The following is a 22,299-nucleotide window of genomic DNA, read 5'->3' as shown; positions in this document are numbered from 1 at the left end:
AAAAGATGCGAGCAACTGAAAAATATAACAAATTTTTTTATATTAAATTTCTAAACCATAACTTGATAACAAGAAAGTAAAAATTGCGTCTTAAAAAACCGAGAAAAGAAAAAAATTTCCAGAAACCCTGAAAAATATGACTCCTTAAAAAAAAAAAAAAAAAAAAAAAAAATCAAAAAAAACGAGTTAAAATTAATTTAAAAAAAGGATCGTTCTATTAAAACTACAGCGTTTTTTTAATGCAAAAAAAAAAAAAAAACAACTTTTTAAATGCAAAACTGTTTAACAACAATGAAATTGATGGAAACGGAAAATTTGAAATTTTTTTTTTAGAGTTTTTGTCTTCTTCAAAAAATAAAAAAATAAAAAAAACAAACAGTTGAACAAGTTAGTGAATGAGATTGCGAAACGGAAATCGAAACTTAAATAACAAAAAATAAAGTCTAAAAAATAAGTTTTAAGATTCTTAAAAAAACTTCGAATTTACAAGGACAAATTTTAAACTTCGACAAAAAAAAAAAAAAAAGACCAAAAAACTTTACAATAAAAACTTTCTACATATCTTGCTAAAATAATCTAGCTTCTTATATACACAAAAATTAACAGATTATTTTCTTACCGCCCGACGACCTTAATAAGTTTATAACGTTCACTGGAGAAAGACTTAAAAAATTAGGATTTAAAAAAATAAAAAAAATAAAGGCAGCAGTTTTTTTAAAAAAAAACTTTGGAAAGAAAGGATACATTTCTTAAAAATCTTTTGTATATTCTATTTTCTTTACTCCCTTTTAATGATTTCAATAAAGAATGCTGCTACTTGTTAACTTGCCATACTAACAAATGACTTCTCTCAACAGTAATAACCTTTGATGACATCACAATTCCGTCGTTTAATGGTTGGCTATCATCAAACTCTTCATCCCCAATGCGGAAATCAATGTAACCTGTGGTCAAATTTGAAAAGCTAAACTCGTTATTCTAATAAAATAAGTATTTTTCTGAAATTAAAAGCCGTACCTTCACCACCGCTCATGACGAGCAAACTACTGTTCGAGGCAGTTTTCCTCGTTGTAGAATTCAATGGACTAGGGGGTCTAGCACCAGCACTTGAGTAGGCTTTAGCAGCTTCAATATTCGAGGCTGCTCCGGGCACAGCCACAAAAAACTTAACCGAATCACGATGTCCGTGAAATGAAAGTTGAGCGTGAACCTTTAGCAGAAAAACTATTATATTACTGTACAATGGTATGTTTTTGAATCCTGTTTATTTATCTATTTATTTATTTATTTATTTATTTATTTTGTATGAAAGTGCAATAGTGCACTTTCATACAAAATAAATAAATAAATAGATAAATAAACAGGATTCAAAAACATACCATTGCACAGTAAGGCATAAAAAGAGTCCCACTTGACTTTTTAAGAGCAGTGGAAGGTAAGTTTTCTTTAGGACTGTCTGTTTCTTTTTCATCAACGGGTCTAGCAGAAACTAAAGGCATTGATAAAATAATTCCATTTCCAGTACCTATCCACAACCTATCATCTGTTAAGAGTAAAGCTGTGATTCGAACAAAGGAAAATCCAAACTTGCCGGTTCCTAAGACAAATATTGAAAATTATTTAAAAAATATTAAAACTACAAAACACTTCACAGTAGCTATAAAACACGATTGAATCACAACATTTTAGTCTAAATTACTATGATTAAACTGTGTTTTATCATTAGAATGGACAGGGGTGTAAGTTTAAAAGTTTAAAAATTCATACATAAGAATTTGAAAATTCAATCAGAAAATTCAAAGTTTAAAAAAAAATACCAACCTAAAATTTTACTGACATAAGGTTCAATGTCAACATCTTGCAAATGATGAAATGTGTGAGCATTGTATAATCTCAGTGTACTGTCTAGTCTTATAGACACCCACACTCCATCCCCAATACAAGCAAGTTGACGGACTTGACTTTCACGACGAGGATGTGCATCAAAAGACTTCTATGACAGTTTTTAGAACTAATTATTTAATAATTGTTACACTAGATAATTTAAAAAAAAAAAAAATATTAAACAAGATAGTATAAAATTACTAGGAAGTATTAAACTGATATTTACTTCTATTTTCATGCTTCTTGGATTAATGACTTGGATTTTATTTCTGTAACCACACCATACATGTTCATGAACTGGTGTCATGCACCTAATAGAATGGTGTGGACGGCCAAGATCAAGCAAGTGATAGTTACTTAAATCCCATGGACCATCTATATATATGATAAATATATTTATTTAAAAAAAATACTTGCTTTTTGGGGAATCAAACAAACAATCATGGAAGTACAAAGTAAAATTAGAGATCTTTTCATCCTTGTGTTTATTATCCTATGTAAAATGCAGAATTTCTCTGATTCAATTTGTAACTCATAACATTATTACCTGGTTTCCTATGGAATATAGCAACTGTTCCATCAGCTAGAGACACCAAAACACGACCAAGTGTATAGCTAAAATTAAAATAATCAAAAAAAAGTCCAGCAGCTACAGTTATTATATATTGAATTCAACAATCGATGGAATTCATCATTTATCTACAATAATTTTTAAAAGCTTTATAATATCATTTTAATGCTTCATAGTATTTTTATACTATTTCAATCTTTTTTAGTATTTATATATTATTTCAATTCTTCAATAGAAAAATAAAAAAAAGCAGTAGAATTTTATTCCATATAAATTTTTGTACAGATTTTCAAAACCCAGATGTTGGTATTCCATAATAAGCTACTATTTAAATGAAAATCAATGTATGCTTATAAAAAATAACTTTAATGAGCTTTTTTTTTCCCTTTTTTAAGTTAATATAGTAATTCAATACTTAATGCTTAGCAAAGAGTCTTTTAATTTAGCTGACTGTTGACATTTCTTCCAATTACCAACAACAGAATGAATATAAATTCTAAAGAAAAAAAATATTATATAAAAATTAAAAACAAATAAATAAAAAAAAAATTTATATACAGAAAAACTCACTTTCCAGATTGAGCCCCAAGCCACATTGTAGGAAGAATGCTACTAAAACTCTGTGAAGAAAACCCATCTGTTTGGTCATCATCAGGAAATGACTCCTCTTCAGTTTGGACACCTGTTACAATACTGTTGTGTTCAGCAGAAACTGCTCAAAAAGTAATATTACAAAATAAGTCAAAAAAGAAGTAAGTAACAAGCAAATAAAGTTGAACATAATTACATAGAACAAACTACATAAAATAAACACTTAAAACTTAGGCTTAAAAGGTACTACTTAAGCACTTTTTCTTGTCAGATGCAAATATATTGCAGGTGGTATATTTGGTTTCCTATTTATATGAATTTGTAGGTTAAACTTTTAAACTTTAAAGATTTATATTATCTTGAATTTAGAACCAAAAGTTACAATTTTTTTTGTTAATTTTTTTTTATAGTTCAAGAACCTGGAGAATTCTTTTCAGACATCAGTTCATCATCATTCAAACCATCCACAGCAGCCATGCATAAAAGGTGAGATGATGACACTATGAATTGATCCAAAGCAATAGAAGGGTTATTGGCATCAATTATTGTAATTTTACTACACGAATGAGTACTTGTACCAATCCAAACAGTTGATACTGAAGGCTCTTTAAAGTCAGCAGCGAGACCTATAAAATTACCAGTTGGCGTTCGACCTCCACGAAGTGAAATACCACATGCACACCATATCTAAAAATTTCTCACATTTATAAAAACACTTTCCTTTGATAAATAATACATTGATTGCTTAACTTTAACAATCTGTTAGCATAACTTTAATAGCATAACTTTAATAATAATAAGAGGGCTTTTAGCAAAAAATTAACATTGAACTACTGTTATGTACTGTTACTACTGATGTTCATTTTTTTAGTAAAAAGGTCCAATTGATATGAAAAGGATCAGTTTGTAATCTCTTTACATTTGTTAAAAATGTTTTCTTAAAACACTTTCATGAAATTTTTTCATATAATGAAATATTAAATGAGCATATTGATAGAAAAGTAACCTTCATAGCAGCTTCAGTATTTAATGGCCTACAATAAACAGGAATTGGTATAGATGCAAAATCATTATCCTCAGATTCATTTGTTACCGGTAAGCTCCAACCATAAGCTTGGTGTCTTCCCTCTTAAAAAAAAAAAGACATCAGTACAAAGGCACAAGAAAGAATGTTACAAATTAAAAATAAAATTCCACAAAACATAGAAGAAATACCTGAAACAATATGCTCTTTGACATATTTATATCTCTCCCTTCTCTCTTGTCTTTGTCTGACTGTAAGTCTAAATTGATGAAAAAAACAGATCTAACATTATAGAAAAAATATGAAAAGACACCTTCAAATTCTTACAAATGTATGACAAAGATTTTTTCCTTTACAATTACAGATAACTCCTGGTAATTTAAACTGGTATTTATTTGAATTTCCTGCTTATTCAAAGCAACTTTCCTTCCTGTGAATTTTCCTTAACAAACTCATGCAAATATCCATTAGTTAATTGAACCTGATTTCTTGCTCCCCTTAATGAAAACCCTATCAGTTATTTGGCGTCTACACAAAAGAAGACAATCAAAGAAAAATATCTTGCTCTTAAAGTTTTGGGAAAAAGTCTAAAAAGAATGTTGCTGAGAAATTTAGTGTTCCTCAAAACACTTTAACTTACTGGAGTAAGCATAAAGAAGACATAATCAGCAAGTATGAGTCAATTTGGAGTAGAGACAAAAGTATAGTTTTGGAAAGCATGACTCTGTTGATAAAGCTGTATATAAATGATTTATGAACGCTCATGAACAAAATGTACTAATTGGTGGACACATCATTAGGGAGAAAGCTTTAGATTTTGTAAAAGAACTCAACATAATGGATTTTAAGGCACAGATCAAAAAATTTTAGATTCCATTTTAATCAACAATTAAGCTTCAAATAACCAAGTTAATCTTTTAAAATATAAGCTCTAGTGGAAGTTTCCTCTTGAAAAGACTTTCTTATGGAATTGAAACTGTACAACCGCTGCATTTATCTGTTCATTCAGTGTATTAAAAACATGCATTAAAAAAAAACATGTATTAAAAATGTATTAAAAACATCCTAAATTATTTTTTTTCGTTATGCAAAGTATTATTTATTACATTTATTGAATAATTAAATTATGTAAAGCAGTCTTTTTAATTAAACTATTTTTTTTTTAAAAACCTTTATACTAACCCTTCATAACCTGCATCAGATGGGAATTTCGATGAGACTGAAAATGAGCCTGCAGTACTAACTATACTGTTGTGCCTAGACAAGGTTACTTCATCATCATTTCCAAACCAAAGTTTGGTGGGTGGTTGGGTTCCACTAGATGCTTTCTTTTGTGCAGTAGAAGTTGATGAATTGGGGCCAGTAAACAAATTGCTAAATCTATTAAAAATTTTTTTTTTTCAAATATCGTACAGCAAAAACAAACTAATAAACTAAAGAAATACTTTTTATTATTTTTAATGAATTTTCAACGGGAAGTCTCATCAAAATCTGTAGAAAGAGACAATACTCTGTTAAAAAAAACGCAACTCGTTTATACCTTTGATCAAGCAACAGAAAATAATACTTACAACCTCCATATTGATGATTTCTTTTTTTGCTGTAATGCAGCAATATGATTTTCTTTATTTGCCCTACATGTTAATAAATTGTCATTCATCTTTTCATTCACTTAATTGTATTTAGGATTATTCAAAAATCATGACAAAAGAACTTATAATACAAATCAATCTTATGTTTAAAAAAAAAAAAAAATAAATACCGAATCATTTCTGTCCAACGTACAGCTTCTTGAAGCTCCATCAGCCTTTCTTTGTATTGATTTCTTTCCATTAAAACTTTAGCCATTTCAACACGAGTGAAACGCTTGCGGTTGGCTGAAGATATTCTTTCCTACATATTTTTTTTACTAACATTTAAATACGTACAAGAAAGTGAAATATACATATCTATCTTTATCTCTATCTATGTGACTGCAAGTGAGTAAAGCTTTACCTCCGCCATTTTGTTTTTTAGCTGAAGTTGAGCTTTTTCATATTCTAGTCGCATCCTGCAGTAAATTAAAAAATGTATATTAAACACATACACACAGATATATATATATATATATATATATATATATATATATATATATATATATATATATATATATATATATATATATATATATATACAAGCTTATACAAACATCAGATTTTATAAGAACTATACTTTTTATTGGTTTGCTCCAGCTCTGCTAACTTCAACTTCATTCTAGATGCTGTAGCCTGCAACCCACTTATTTCTTCATCTTGCAAATCTTTTTTGCTATGAAATTGAATATAAAGTTAGCAATATTAAAAAATCCTATAACTCTAAAAATATCTGAAAGATATAAAAATACTACATCATTAAAATAAATGTGTTTCTAAATGTCATACTTGGTAATATCCTCAACTCTTCTAATTAAATCATTTTTTTGTGTCTGTAATTTGTTCCTACAAAGAAATTTCAATAAAAAGTATATTACATTAATCACCTCTTGAAGTTACTTTTTAAAAAATCATCAGTATATGTTTTTGGTTTTATTTCATGCTAAGCACTTTTCAAACTTTTCCGAACAATAAGAACGTAGAACATCAACTTTTGAGACAAAAATTGCTAATCATAAACTATCACTGCCATTAAAATGCCGCAACTCTCAAATTGCAATATTCCTAAAAAGAAATCTCTTACAAAGATAATCAAAATAAAAATATTTAAAATCTAACCTAACATCTATGAGATCTTTATTTTCACTTAACAAATGGTCAATTTCTTTCCAACTGCTTTGGTCCACATTCATTAATTCAAAGGTATCACTACTTTTGGGAACACCACTCCCAATTTCTAAAACTAAAGATTTTCCTCTACACTTCTGTGCGCTCATTATATTTATTTTTGGAGTTTCATATATAGAATCTTCATCAAGTCGTGATTCTGTTCTATTAAGCTCAGGAGTGCTTTGCAAAATAGCCAAGGCTCCAGGACTCAAATTTATCTCAGGTGTCATGAAAGTATGTGAATTATTCATTTTATCATTATTATTTATCTTATCCTCAATATTGTCAACATTAGCCATGTTACTTTGAAAATCATTAGCAACAACAAGTCTTTTCATTGGACTAATGCAATGAACTGCCTGAGATGCTTCTAAAGAAAAATATCAAAAAATTAAATTTGTTTAATTTCAACAAAAATTGTAACATAAATCAGCATTTCTTTAAAAAAATTAAACAAGATTTTAATACCAGTATCTGTTATTTCTGTCATTTCGCTCTGAGTACACTCCTCTTCTAATGAAATATCATTGCAATTCTCTATAGAATGATGCTCTGTTGTTGGCAGATTTACTTCTGATACACTATGCAGATCTGACTTAATATTGTTATTATATACAACACTACTATGAGGCTGATGAGCTGACATAAGATTTTCAGATTGAGGGGTGTACCTAAAATCACAATGCTAAAAAAATAGAAGCCCTTGTAATAAATCATATATTTGAATAACTTAAAAAGTCTTGAACTTGGTAACCTGGTAATCTATAAGCAACCTATATAAGTATCAAAGAAAATCTATAAGCAACCTATACAAGTATCAAAGAAAACTGGCATAAAAGTTTTGAAACTTTATAACAACAACAACAATAACAACAACAACAACAACAACAACGATAAATCAAATCCAGTAGATTTCAAATAAATAAAATAATAAAAATCCCTTAACACTACACCTATATTTTCTAATCAGAGATTTTTTAATCAGTTCTTTTTTTCAATTAAAAATACTTAACAGAATAACATTTTTTCAATGACACATTGTCAAAATGGTTTTGTAAATCTATAATGTAAAAGGCCAAAACACAATGTGATTCTCAATAATTTCAAGCTATAGAAGTATTTATTTAAAAAATGACAAGAGTTATTTATTATATTAAATAGAGTATAAAGTGTAATCTGACCAAATGAGGTCAACTTGTTATAATCCATCACTAAGCAAAGTTAAACCTAAGAACTTACCAAGTTAAATTTTGGAGTCATACTTTAAATGTTAAAAATTTAAAAATTTGTGTTATTCTGAAAAGTAATTTTAAACAATCTTTTTATTTTTATGTTAAAAACTGCATTGTATTTATTTACTTGATATATTTTATGCTATATAACTATAGTGTTTAATTATAAATGTTAATTTTTTATTATGAATCAAGTTGAAAATCCTTATTTTTATTCAGTAATCTACTATCATATTCTATCATATTATTGCATGTAATTATTTATTATCATAACTTATCATAATTTATTATATATTATTATATTTAGAGTTGAATGGAAAGCTGAAGTCAAAGTAAATTTTTTAATAAATTACCTTATAACGCAAAAGAATATTTTAAAATGGTTTTAAAACCTTGAGGTCTCATTATATTTCATTTTAAAAATTAAATTGATTTTGCTTTATAAATGAATCTTCCTTTATAAAACAAATTAATTTAACACCACTATGTAACTCTATGATAACTTTAATAGGTTTTGGTAGTTTTGAACAAACTTCAGATTTTTATATAAATAAAGTAAAGCTATTGATAAGTGAGAAATTGAATGTATGTTACTTGTAATGCGAAGAAATATCAGGTGTGGATGGAGAATATTTGGTCTGTAACTCAATTTTTTCCATATAGGCATGAAGCATCTAAATCATAATTTTGACAATATGAATAAGAATTCTTCAACCCAAATTATTTAAGGATATATTTAAAACCCCTTTTTGTTGAAGAAGTATATAAAACATACTTCTGTGTGTCTTGTGTGAAGAGTATCATACTCTCTTTTTTGTTCTAGCAGACGTTCTTCTGTTCTTTCAACTGAAATATAAAAAGAAAAAATAATATTAAAGAAAAACTATCAATAATTAGTATGTTCTGAAAGAACCAAAGTTTAAAAATGTTGATCTCCCTGGCGGTTTTCTGATGATAGGTGGCCTATAAACCCTCAATTTCAAATTTCAGCCCAAAATGTTAACCCTAACCCTTGTCCCAAGTCCCCCCTCCCCCTCCCCAAAAAAAAAATTATTATTTTTTTGGTTTTTTCAAATATTTTTAATTATTTTTAATCTGTAACTTTTTGTAAGTAAACAAACAAAATTCAGTTCTAGCTTTTATTTTACATATGTGTTCAGAAAAAAAAATCATAGGCCATGATAATAAGTTTAATATGGGGATTAAAATAACTTAAATATTATTCATTTTTCATACTTATTGGTATTTCTCAAGGTATCTTGAGTAACTATGAAAGTTATTCTTCTTAAAAAAACATTTTTCAAACTTATTATACATTTGAATATAAAGGAATACACAAAGCTATTACAAATTGATTTAAATGGAAAATAGTAACTATATTAGTAAAAGTTTGTTTAAAGACTAATCAAAGCTGCCTTTCTGAAATCAGTAAATCACTTTCTGTGGTTTTCAACTACTTGTAACACACTGCTTGGTTTTTTTTGGTTGTGAGGGACAATCAGATGTCTTGCATCAATTTTACACTCTCTCAGCAACATCATTAACAACTCTAATGTTTTTTAAAAAGTTGATTGCTTTAAAATAGTTTTTGCTCTCCTCTCCTGTTTGCACTGGAGTTTTCAGCCATTCAGTGTTCACACTAAGGGTTTCAAACAGAAGTTTTGTCCAATCAATAATGGAATTTTTGTATTTTTTGTTACTACAAAAAAGGTTGGTACACCTTTTTCAGCTCTCCACATTGGTAGGATTGGAATTTCTTAACAATATTCTTTTTTTCATCCTCAGACAGCTTTTTTGAAAACAATAAAAAACTGCAATCTCCTCAGTTAAATACCAAAAATGATCTTTAGGTCCTTTTTGATATTTCCTTGTTGATGACTTTGAAGTCCTGTAACTCAATGAAAAGCTTCAAGTAAAAAAATGTCAACTCCCACAGGGTGTACTAACCCGTGCTTGACATACACAAGAGGATTAAAAAGACATATCTCTAAGCTTCAAAGTAGTTTCCTCATTATAGCCCATGGAATCTCTAAAGAAATACATTTTAGCAGCGTATATCACAGATGACATCCTTGATGGTATTTGTGATATGAAGTTTTTGAAATGGCAACAGTGTCTAAATCAACTCAACTACTTTTTAGTATTGCAGGTTCAAGCAGTCAGCCATTTGACAGATCTCTTTAGCATTTACAGGATTAGTAGGTGATTTTATAAGCAGCTCTTTTTTAGGCCTTTTTAGGGGAAGAAAATCTTCATCTGAATAATTAAGATCCTCATCTTCGGAATCTTCTAAAAACACTTGTGTTGATTGCTTTATAACATTTCATTTGATTGTTTCCTTTTTTACATAACTTTGCAATTTTCTTGTATAATCTTTGTCAACAGAGCTTAAAACAACTTTTTTTCCATCATTTAAACCATCTAAAAACTTTAAATCTTCTTTTCTTTTTTTTTTGAGGGGGGAGGGGGGGAGAGACTTGGGACAAGGGTTAGGGTTAACATTTTGGGCTGAATTTTGAAATTGAGGGTTTGTAGGCTACCCATCAACATAAAACAGCTGGGGAGATTGACATTTTTAAACATTTTTCGGAACACTTTAATCAATAAATATTAATATTAAATATTATTCTACAAGTTACTCCAACTTGTAGTAGAACTAATTCTGCAAATAATTATAAACTATCTATAGCACTAAAAAATAAAAAGAAAACTTAAAATTTAAAAAGCAAGGCTAAAGTTAAAAAGTCAGCAATTCAAGTTTCAACTAAAAAATCTTCTTAAATGACTATTAATAAGACACACTTTGATCTTGGAGAATTTTTATTTTTCCTTCACTTTGTTTATTGCTTGCTTCTAACTGCTCAATGATGTGGTGAAGTTCCTGTTTATCTTGTTCTCTAGAATCTTCATATTCAAGATATTTCTATTAATAAGGAAATAAACAATTAAAAAATAAAAATAACTTTATATAAAAAATAAGAAAATAACTTTTCTTATACAAATTAGCAAAATTAGGATTTTTTACAACTCTTACAGCCACAAAAACTGTTTTCATTATGAGGGCTTTTTAGAAGCAACTGTAGCCTGAACACTAACAAACTTGTTTTCATATAAAATTATTTTCAGACTTTCTGTTTGACAATCTTTAATAGTAAATAAACAATATGATAGTCCTTAAGTTAGTCAAAAAAATAAACAAGTAGCGCATTCTTAATATCTTTTAAGACCATGAAAGAAATGCAGATTTTTCAGAAGTCCAAATACACTTATCATTAGCTTTTTGAATATTTTTCAAATGGGATAAAATAGCCATTTAAAAACGATTAGAATTCATTAAGTATATAGCAATAGAAAAATATACTTTATTCCTGCTCTTTGGTTTCATTTTTAATTTTACAATATACATAGACATTGAACTATTTGAACAACTTGTGTAAACAGAAATGACTACATAAATTTTATTTCAGACTAAATTAAATCTTTTAGAATCTTTATATATACTAAAAGTCTTTAAATAATCAAGTATTATTGTGGTAACCAATATTTTAGCATTTCAAACAAGAGTTATTAAGACTGTCCATAACATTAAATGTGAAATTTTAACATGAACATATTGTTTAAAAGTGGATTTCCAATCTAACCAAAAAAGACTTTGGTATAAAGGGCCTTTTTAAAGACTAATAAAAATGATTTTATCTTTCAAAATCTACAAAACTATAAAACTTTTCTTACTGCTTCTGCTAATTTTCTTAATTGTTTTTCACGTTCATATTGAGTCATGAGTTGCTCATTATCCTCAGCAAGTAACTCTAACTCAACATTTTGCTCATTATTTTCATTATAGGCAGTTTCCAGTTGTTCCAAAACATTTATAACCATAGGCATTAACATTTCGACCACATTAGATCCATATTTCTGCATCATTCTTTCAAATTCTGCATAGATACTACTTGCGAGACTAGATACTCTTTCTGACATCTCCCCACCACCATCTTCATCATTACTTGCATAGACTGATTCTCGGAGATTGAAAGTAACATCATTCTGATCCATTAAATCAAAATCTTAAGGCATATATCAGATGAGAGGATATTATTGTGTTTACATAACAAATCACTAATTCTAAACCTTTAATACAATTATATAATTTAAATTACGGTGCCGATGAGAAAAGTCCGTAAAGGCTTGAATTCACTTAAAGTACTCGGAAGTTCACCCGCTAAGCAAGAAATTACGCGATTTAAAAACAAAGGTCCCGATAAGAGCCGAGGATACATAAAAGCTTGTCTTCACTAAGAAAAATGAAAATTGCAATATAACGCTAAAACGACTTATCGGAGAAATTTAAAAATGGCAAGTTAAAAAAGTTAATATCTTAAGAAATATTTTAGAAATTCTAGAAATCCTCCCTCATAGAACATTGCAAGTATCATTGACATGGAGGATACTTAGTTTAACAAGGCTTAAATCCACCTCCAATCGATCTTCTTTGTAATGAGATGAATGTCCTACTCCTTAAATTAATTTGTTCTATACAATAAATATTAAAAAGAGTGTTTTAATTAGCAGGCTTAATTTAAAAACTAATAATCATTAATTTCATATAGCAACTCTTGTGTGCAGGTTTTAACGTCCCGCATAAAAATACTTTAGATATCAAAGATTTATTATCTGATATTTTAATCGTTTTTTATTTCAATTATTTGATGTTTCAATCATTTGATGTTTTCATCACGTGATATTTCTATCATCTGATATTTCTATAACTTCATATTTCTATCATTTAATATTGCTACCATTTGGTATTAAATAATAGCAATTCTAAACGATAGAAATATAAAATCAAAAAAATATCAGATGATCGAATTATCAGATGATGGAAATATAATTGTTTGATATTTCTTTTCACTCGTTTTAAGTTTAAAGCGCGGCTTGAAATTTTAGTTTTAAACTTTAAATTTTGCAGAGCTTTAACAGATCTCGTTTCACACAAAAGGCTTCATGAACCATTTTAAAAATGAAGGTCAAAAAGAGAGCCAGCAAGAAAAGAAATCAAACTGTTGTTCATAAAGACCTCTAAAAACTTTAGAAAAGTTGACTTAAGATGCATGCTACCTGCTTTCTTTACATTATCTACTGACGTCGAAAGAAAAATATTCATTGCACTTTTCAAACGTTTTTTTTTAAGGTGATTCCATATAAAAAAACGTATCTTTATAATTTATTGATGAATATTTTAAACCAACGAAAAAAATTCGCTTAAAAGATGTATTACTCAAAAGGATTCAAAAGTCAATAAATTATTTAACATATCGGCATAATAATCTTACAGATGAGGACTGAAAATACACCTTTCGAATCCCCACAGGGTATCTAAATGTTTGTCGTATTTACAAGTTAATAAAATTCTTCTTTATAACACAATCATTTTTATTGGCATTCCCACAATAAAGTTGTTTTCATTACAAATCTAATTTATTTAAAGTTTACGAATAAAACTTTATTGAAATTTAATCTACGATTACAAGCTGATGAAGCTTTTCCTAAAGACTTTGTACACATTTAGACGATACCACTTGGTGCAAAAGAAATATTCTGAGGAAATTAGCTGATGAAATCCATCGCTTTATTTTCTTAGTTAATTTTGTCTTTCTTTTTTAAATCTTTTTCTTTAATTTTAGATACAATTGAATACTTACCATGAAGTCGCCATCAAATGCAGATGCGACAAAAATTTCCCAAAGTAACAGAAAAATTTCTTCAAACTCGGGATTCATAAAGAGTAAGTCCTTATATTTGCTGATTTTTTATTCTTATAATTAGAAGAAGTAGAATAGAATTTTTATTCAAGCTATAGGGTCAATTAAGGCTGTTTTTTAATATTGCACGCTACTTCCTTTCGAAATTTTTGATACTGCTAAATATAAAGTGGTATGTTAGACCCTAGATATAGTGGATCATAAAAGTATCTTAGTAAGAGAATACAAAGTGCAATTATTTTTATTTGTGAGTTGTAAGTAACAATGAGATGATTTACAAACCTTTATAGTAAATTTAACACAAACTTTTAATATAAAAAACAGCGACAACAATACCAACAACAAATCTTATGACAACAGTATAATGTTATTTTAAAATGAGAAGTGTAAAGTATATTGTTTTTATATAGTTATAAAACTTTCGGTTTTATTTTTTTAGATTTTTGGATGAATGGCGACCATAAAAACATCACGATCCTACGAAGTCTCAAGGAGCTGTCGATATATGCCTTCTTTCTTAGCATTTTATCATTTAGTGAGTATTAGATAAATTTAGAAGTGAAAAATGACAAGCAAATACTCTCTGTCAAATCTTTTTATGCAAGCATTATCCCACATGTTACTTAGACTTCTCAGCCGAATCAAGTATAGGCTAGTAATGTAAATATGTGCACGTTTTCTTTTCCAGTAACTTACGGAATGATAGATTCGTCGGCGTTTTATATCAATCATATAATGAAAGGTTAGTAGAGAAAAAATTTATTTTTATTCATGCCAAATTACTGAATAAAAAATGTTAAGAGTATTACCCTAAAAAATTTTTCCTCTCTTAGAATTATTTGTCAATAAACCAAAGTTACACTCAATCACCACACAGAATGAGTTTTGGGATGTTAGTAAATACTATCATTTTCTTTACCTCAGTATATGTTGCCTATAATTTCATCTGAATTCTAATATTTTAACATATATGTAATTTTGCATAAACTTGTATAAGCTTGCATAAATTTTTACATATAAGACGAATTTTTCATTAAAAAATTTCTTTTTGTAGATATTGATGGTGGTAGGTAATTTAAAATTACATTTTTCTTTTTATAATGTAACTTCTACTTTAGTATGCTTTGGGCGCAATGTTGGACGGGATTTACTGGGAAGAATTTTACAACGGTAAAGTTATTACAAACAAATACGAAAAACTGTACATATATAGTGAAAATAAGTTGTTGGGAAGGCCTAGGCTTCGTCAAGTAAGAATACAGAATAATTCTTGCATGTAAGGCAGTGTTTTTTTTTTTTATTAAAAAAATAATTATGATGGTTTAAGTGAGTGTCTTCTAAAAACCGTGGTCGCCGTGTCCTAAGGAATCATGTGTTTGACTTAGTCAAATATCTTCACATTTTTCCACAAGTCAAACTTTTCTTTTTAGATAATAATGGGTTATTAATAATGTATATTCATCTCTCAATTTGTAATATCTGCTCCAAAACCCTTCACTACATAATTTCTTATAAAACACGATATTTAGTACAAGTGTAAAGTAGTTAAAAATATAACTAACATTTAAACCGCGCCATTGGTTTTGACTTCATAACTTCTACATTTGTAAGTAAAAAGATGTTGTAAGAAGGTTTATCAAAATTATTTGGTGCAACTTGGATCTCTTTTTGTTGATGGTTAAAGTTTGATTAAGGTAACAATCAAAAAGAGGGTTTAATTTTCTTTACAAATTACTTAATAAGTACGTAAATTAGGCGATCAATCGATCAACTATACAATAAATATTTTTTTCAATCAAAATGAAAGACTTCTAAAATGGTGTACGATATGATTTTTAAAAATATTACTTTCATGGAAATTTTTTTTTTACGAAGCAACAACAACAAAAAAAAAAACATCACAAGAAAATGAGGTGGAAAAAAATAACACGAGTACAACGCAGATTGAACCACAAGGGCACGGCTCAACGGAATAGGGGAAACTCTATTATAATATTAATTTTACATATTTGCTAACATAACATAACTTTTTTTTTTACAAAATTATATACGATTTTTTTTTTTGGACATTTGGAAATATGTCCGGATTCATCACATATTTTATTGCACTTATATTATATATATTGCAAAAATATCTATATTACATTTAAATATTAGCATTCCAGATATATTTAAAAAGAACATAAAAAGTTGTTACTCGAAGTTCTCAAAAAGTCTAGAAGAAACACAACCGTTTGGTTTAAAAAATGGAACTGCGTAAGTAATCAATAGCTTTATTATTATTATTAGATGAGTCAACTATATTGGATAATAGAAATTTAGTTTACAAAGTATATTGTTTGTTTGTTTTTTACAGTTGGAATTATCAGACAGAAGACAAACTCAAAGGGCATCAGTTCCACGGAAACATCGGCTCCTATCCTGGCAGCGGCTACACTGCATTGCTTGCCGAGAATAAATCTGCTTCGTTCAAAATTTTAAATGAGCTTAAGGTTAGTAAACTCTTAAAAATACTTTCATGGTATTTCATACACTATAGGATATATTATATAAAAACTGAAGTTTTCATATTCTTTTTTTTCTATATAACTATCCTTAGAATGAGCTTTGGTTGGATCGTGGAACAAGAGCTCTTTTTATTGACTTCACCATTTACAATGTTAACATGAATTTGTTTTGCATTGTTTCGTAAGTTTCGGAATTTTTAAAAGTTTTTTTAAAAGTTTTGAATTTTAAAAAATTTTTAAATCATTTCTCAGTGTTTTCTTGTAAACATTTAAACGTTTTTTTTTTTCTAATTCAGCTATTTCTTTTTTTTCCACATTAAACTAAAATTTGGATGACAAAGAGCTACAAAAGAAACTTTTGTTAAACGGAAAACTTTGTAATACTCAATAGATCATTCTAAGCTCTTACTGTTAAGAGAGAACGGTTAAGAAGAACGAGGAAAACTAAATTCGATTTGTTTTGTTGTTTTGTGCTGTTTTTTTAAATCTAATTTTTAATCTTAATTTCTAGACTCGTTTTCGAGTTTCCTGCGACTGGTGGATGCATCCCTTATCCTACCTTCCAAACACTAAAGTTGCTGCGCTACGTTACCACCATGGATTATTGTATATTAGGGTGTGAAATAATTTTTATATTATTTCTCTTCTATTATCTTATTGAGGAAATAGTGGGAATCAAAGAGGAAGGCTACAAATATTTTAAAGACTTTTGGAATCTGTTCGATGATCTTATTCTTCTAATGGGTTTTGTGTGTATTTTTCTAAATGTGTATCGCCTAATCGAGGTAGAAAGGTTGGTTGATGGCTTGCTGAAGAATGAAGACCAGTACGCAAATTTTGAAGAATTGCGGTTCAGCCAAAACTTGTTTGATAATGTCTTAGCGTTAGCTGTATTTGTTGCATGGATTAAGGTAACCTAGTTGCATGTTGAACGCATTTTTTTTTTTTTTTTGTTGGATGCTTTTGTGCTAATAATCTTTAAAAAAAAATCTTACTTGAATTTTTTTTAAAACGATCTTTATCTTTATTTGAAGAAAAAGTTTTCCTAATAGGCATCCTTTCGAGACGGCAAACATTTGGGAGGTTAGTCTCTGAACTTGGAAGTTGTCTGGTCATAATTTTTAACAAAATCCTATTTTATAGGATTTGTTAAAAATTATGACCAGGCAACTTCCAACTGCGAAAGAGAACCTGTAATCCTTTTATCGACTTTTCAAAGAGCGTGCACTTCTGCTAAATATAGCTTGCTACTAATATTCTCACTCATGCTAAAATATTTTTCAAATTTGGCTATGTTTTAATTAACTCCGTAATATAAATTGAATGAAAATAGTCACAAAATGTTAAACCTGTTCCCAAAAAAGGGTGCTTTACACTTTTCCCTTAACGAGTAAGAAATGAGAAAAATTCTTGCTACTTCGGCTTCAAAACTACCTTTTGAATGAAAAGCTTTACATGTTCTGATCAATTTAGTGGTTCTTCATATAAGAGCACAAAATGCAAAAAGTTTTTCATAACCACTTTTTAAAACGCCGAACGTTTGTTAAAGTTTGGCTAAACCAAACTATCAGTTATCGAGAACAGAACGATCGGTTGCCGATCAGTTTACAATTATTTGCCGAGCGCTCAGTTCGGCTAAAATTTGGCAAATGCTTAACCATAAAGTGCAGTTTTAAACTTATCTTATTTTCACTTAAGAGCGTTTTAACATTTTTGCGGTATTAGGCAAGAGCCTGTGTCTTCATTGAACAAAACAGTACTTGGGAATAAATTAGAGCAAATGCGTTAAAGGTTCGTGGTGTCATCAAGGTTCGTGGTCATTTTTGCACTGTCTTAATGCAAAAGATTTATTTCTGAAGCAATGGAGCATTATTTTGGCTTGTAATTGGTGCTTTTCGTTTGATAGCACATTTTAATTTAATTGCGTTTTATTTTTAATGTAAACTGTAGTGTTGCTACGAGTGCTTTTTTTAAGAGGTGAAACTTTAGAAAATCCCTTAAAACATTTTGCATTTTTTTCGGCATATATTGTCATCCTAAAATGAATTTCTCTTCTATAGCCGTTTTTTAAACCTATTATTATTTTTTCAAAAAAATAATTCTAAAACTTTGATGCTTTTTTTACATTAATTCTTTAGGCACAACCTCGAAATCATTAGACTTGGCATTTTTCGTTTATGTAAATTTCTTTCACTTCTATAAAATATTCAAAACAAACAATCAATGCAAACTTGGAAATTGCAAAGATTCGACAGCAGAAACGTTCTGTGTTTAGCAAAAATTCATGGTCAAATGCTCGGGTTCAGTGTTAGGCAACAAACTATCCTTATTTAAAACAATTTTTAAATGAATTGATTGATTCATTGATTTTTTGGTAATGTTCACTAATAAATTTAATTAAAAGAAATGCAGTTTGCCATTTCACCCAACTATTGCTCAACTGGTGTCAATCTTCCCCTCAGTTTTATATAACTAAGCAGTGACTGTTTTCGCAAATCTTTACACTCTGCATTAAACAATAAAGGCCAAGATCAGACGTGATAATTTTAAAATAACAAATAAGATTTGATAGATTTCTTTTTTTTATGGTCTGCTTCGAAATTATCACCACTTTTACCACCAATGTTCTTCAGGTTTGTGTGGTAAAGTGATAGTTCTAAAAATCCTTTTAGTATTTAGTGGTATCATTACCCCACAAACAATTGGCAGAATTTCTTTCTAAAGTGCCCACCGTTTCTTCTATGTTTATTTCTCAGTCGTAAATCAAAATTTTGTTCCAGCGGCAACCCTTTCGATATAACCCCGTTAACTCTATTCATTCTGTCCTTTAAATGCAACTAACCCGACAATTACTTCATTCTGAAATTTGACTACTTTGACAAAGGGACTTTTTATATCGGTTTCTTTGCAAAGCTAACTTCTCTTTTGTATGGTTTAATTATATGCAGTAATTATTTTCTTTTAACACAACTTTTGTCTCTTTGTTGAAGTCAATTGTTCAAGTGTAACAAATGCAATTATTTCATGGTAATAATCAGATTAGCAGCATTTATATTAAAGCGTTCTTTCAGCTCTTTCATTTCTTTTTTAGTTTTTTATTTCTATAATTTTATTGTTTATTTCTAACACTTGCAGTACTGCTTTAGTTTAATGCTTCAACTTGAATTCTAAATCGCATAATGGTTCGAATTTATTGCAGCACTTAAATGATTTGATTTTCTCAACTAATCCATTCTAGTTTCCTTAATGACAAACAAATTTGGGAACTGAGATTTAAAATTTGAGCAAATTTTTTCTAAACTTTTATCACTTCAAACACACCGCTCTTACAACTCTTTAAAAACTCATATCAAGAGTAGTAGTAGTATTCTTTAGCTATAGATAACAATGTGCAGTTATTATTTTGTTGTTTTTTGGTTCTAAATAATGAGTTTTTCATCATAAAAACTGATATTATAACACATTTTTTAGTTTTTTTAATTCAATTAAGAACCTACCGAGGCAACAAAGAATAAAACTTTAAAAAATATTCTGACAAAATTTTTACCAGAATTAAGAGTTACAACGTTTGGAAGCTAAGATAATCATTAAACATTACAACAAATGCCATAGTTTGGATAAATACTTATAAAAAAATCAAGTAAATATTTTCGAATGTCTTAACTAATAATCTTTTTGTAAAGTGTTTCATTTTGCTATGAAAAATCAAACTACTCGGTCTAAGTGCAGATCAAATATATATACAAAAAATCGAAAAATACCCCCGTACGTGTAAAAACATTGTCAACTGGTAAAAACATTGACATACTTCACGTGATTGAAGAGCCAAATTTAAAGCCAAAAATCAAATCTTTTCAGGTATTCAAATACATCAGTTTCAATAAAACAATGACCCAGCTCCAATCTACACTCACCAGATGTGCCAAAGATGTTGCTGGGTTTGCAGTGATGTTTTTTATTATATTCCTTACTTACGCGCAATGGGGATATCTATTGTTTGGCAGTCAAGAATTTAGCTACAAAAGTTATGGTGACACCGTGTAAGTTTTTTATAACTTAAGTAAATTTTTATTTAATATTTTGTCACTTTCTCGCGGGTACAGGGTTCAAAATTCATTTCAAACTATTTTATAACCATAAATAACCTCAAGATTCAAATGTAACTCAGCAAACTGCTCAGTAAGGGGTCTTACCATACAAGAATGTTATTTTACAGTGTCTTAAGACAATAAACTTTGTTATTAAGTTTTATTAAATCAGCAATAACAAAGTTGTTGAACTTTTGGTTGATACAAAACAACAAATGTCACAACCACGATTGTCACTTTATTTGAAATCAAAGAGAACGTACAAATTTGTTCTCACTTGAACTGTTTTTCACTGTGATGTTATTGCAGGTTTAATTTTTATTTTTATTTTATACTAATTCTAAGAAAATACTTTTAGCCTAACACTGTTCCGTATTGTTCTTGGGGATTTTGATTTCTTCAGTATGGAGGGCGTAAACAGACATTTAGGTCCAGTGTTCTTCATCACGTACACGTTTTTCGTTTTCTTTGTCTTAGTCAACATGTTTTTAGCAATTATAAATGACACATACGCTGAAGTAAAATTGGAGTTAGCGCAGCAAGCAGACGAGTTTCGATTGGTAAGCTACATCAAGAATCGGTATTTGAACTTGATTAAAAAGATAAAGTCTAAAAACAAAAAAATTACAGATTTGAGAACAGTTGTTGATATGGTCAAGAAGTACGAGCAAAATAACGAACCCGAAAAAGAACACCCTCGAAGGTATGGTCATTACTTTATGCATTAAGCCTTTCCATCTTTTCTTTATTTGAGCATTTTACATGAAGCTCTATTTAAAATATTGCTCTTATATGTTTAATAGGCGTGCAATATCTCAATGAAAAAAGTAACAACACGTGATTAAACACGTGGTGTAACATTTTTTTTTGTTAATCCATCGTTGGATTGGGAAGATTTTAGTTTCTAAGTGTTAATTAAAAAATGAACTTGCAAACTGAAATTGAATTTAACAAGGCTATTTTCAATTAAAAAACATCGTCACATAAACTTATTCTTTATTTCAACTGAAATATCCGACCCTTAAATTCAAACTTATTAAGTTTGGTCCCTTCCATTTTATCTATATCTTTTTTCGATGTCTTTTATCTGCTACCATTTTGTTCTCGTACCATTTGCTGGTTATATATATTTATTATTTTAAAAAGAAATTTCATTTTAGAAAAAACAGCATACCGATTGTAAAACATCAGCTTCAACTTCATGAAGAGAATAAAAGCATTACTCTGGAAAAAACCTACGATTTTAAAAAAATTTTGAAAAAAAAAGAGGTACTTTCTTTTAAAAACAAGCAATATTTTATAAATATTTTGTAAATAATATTATGCCTAACAATTAATGTTTTAACTGCAACACACAAACGCACACAGAAAAACTATCAGTTTTTATTTTTTTATAAATTTTCTTAGACTAATCATTTTACAGTAAGAAAGGTGCAAAAATTAAAGCGAGACAAAGATGCGTTTTGTAGGAATTGCAAACAAATGCAGGACGCTGTAAGTAATGGCAGCTATCTTACTGACTCTGATGAAGTTAATATAACAGTTGGAAACTTGTCGACATTGGAAAAATTAGTATGAAAGAGAAGAGTTTGATTAATGACAAGCCAAAAGCGCCAGAGCTAAGCTTTAAGATAAGTAACAATAAAATTTATTAATGTGAAATGATAATGAGATATATTATTAAACAAAAATAATATGCTTTACAAACAGATATGAATTTTTATTTATTGTTGTTGTAAAATTCTGAAAAAAAAGGTTAACCGTTGCAGTTATAATATCAATGAATGTGTTTGATGTAGCTAAATGGAATAAATATTCGTTTTTAAAAATTGAGAGTGTTCT

The 22,299-nt window shown here is 28.6% G+C and overlaps 2 protein-coding genes across 2 annotated transcripts; one reads left to right on the top strand and one right to left on the bottom strand.

The window, feature by feature from the left end:
* Positions 1–451: 451 nt before the first annotated feature.
* On the bottom strand, positions 452–12,283 carry LOC145181463 (C-Jun-amino-terminal kinase-interacting protein 4-like). The gene is made up of 23 exons (XM_080056556.2): positions 11,836–12,283; positions 10,906–11,026; positions 8,879–8,949; positions 8,698–8,777; positions 7,340–7,542; positions 6,821–7,241; positions 6,491–6,547; positions 6,282–6,377; positions 6,066–6,120; positions 5,833–5,963; positions 5,642–5,704; positions 5,253–5,450; positions 4,262–4,329; positions 4,053–4,174; positions 3,466–3,733; positions 3,026–3,167; positions 2,871–2,951; positions 2,432–2,499; positions 2,111–2,259; positions 1,822–1,993; positions 1,380–1,597; positions 1,018–1,210; positions 452–944 (listed from the first exon to the last, which is right to left on the bottom strand). Exons 1-23 carry the CDS (start codon positions 12,154–12,156, stop codon positions 814–816), a joined length of 3,429 nt encoding a protein of 1,142 aa, XP_079912682.2. The 5' UTR covers positions 12,157–12,283; the 3' UTR covers positions 452–813.
* A 1,462-nt stretch (positions 12,284–13,745) lies between these two features.
* Positions 13,746–22,164, top strand: LOC145198022 (polycystin-2-like protein 1). The gene is made up of 13 exons (XM_090077343.1): positions 13,746–13,885; positions 14,302–14,397; positions 14,551–14,604; positions 14,696–14,754; positions 14,981–15,138; positions 16,020–16,118; positions 16,219–16,354; positions 16,462–16,550; positions 16,881–17,280; positions 20,228–20,409; positions 20,816–21,160; positions 21,618–21,726; positions 21,865–22,164. The coding sequence occupies exons 1-13, from the start codon at positions 13,804–13,806 to the stop codon at positions 22,033–22,035; spliced, it is 1,980 nt and encodes a 659-aa protein (XP_089933469.1). The 5' UTR covers positions 13,746–13,803; the 3' UTR covers positions 22,036–22,164.
* The last annotated feature ends 135 nt before the right edge of the window (positions 22,165–22,299 follow it).

This window comes from Hydra viridissima, unplaced genomic scaffold (assembly GCF_058129835.1).
Source record: "Hydra viridissima isolate aposymbiotic clone 2 unplaced genomic scaffold, HvirCarnegie_v1 scaffold_2, whole genome shotgun sequence".
NCBI lineage: Eukaryota > Metazoa > Cnidaria > Hydrozoa > Anthoathecata > Hydridae > Hydra > Hydra viridissima.
The sequence above is the reverse complement of the archived record's forward strand: the minus strand, read 5'-3'. Positions and strand labels throughout refer to the sequence as shown.

Coding starts and splice junctions, on each gene's coding strand:
- LOC145181463 (XM_080056556.2), bottom strand. CDS start 12,156: ATGGATCAGAATGATGTTACTTTCAATCTCCGAGAATCAGTCTATGCA. Junction 5,451..5,641: donor AAATCATCAATATGGAGGTT/GTAAGTATTATT, acceptor AATTTTTAATAG/ATTTAGCAATTTGTTTACTG. Junction 4,175..4,261: donor CAAAGAGCATATTGTTTCAG/GTATTTCTTCTA, acceptor TTTTTTTTTAAG/AGGGAAGACACCAAGCTTAT.
- LOC145198022 (XM_090077343.1), top strand. CDS start 13,804: ATGAAGTCGCCATCAAATGCAGATGCGACAAAAATTTCCCAAAGTAAC. Junction 16,355..16,461: donor AAATTTTAAATGAGCTTAAG/GTTAGTAAACTC, acceptor AACTATCCTTAG/AATGAGCTTTGGTTGGATCG. Junction 20,410..20,815: donor AAAAGTTATGGTGACACCGT/GTAAGTTTTTTA, acceptor AAATACTTTTAG/CCTAACACTGTTCCGTATTG.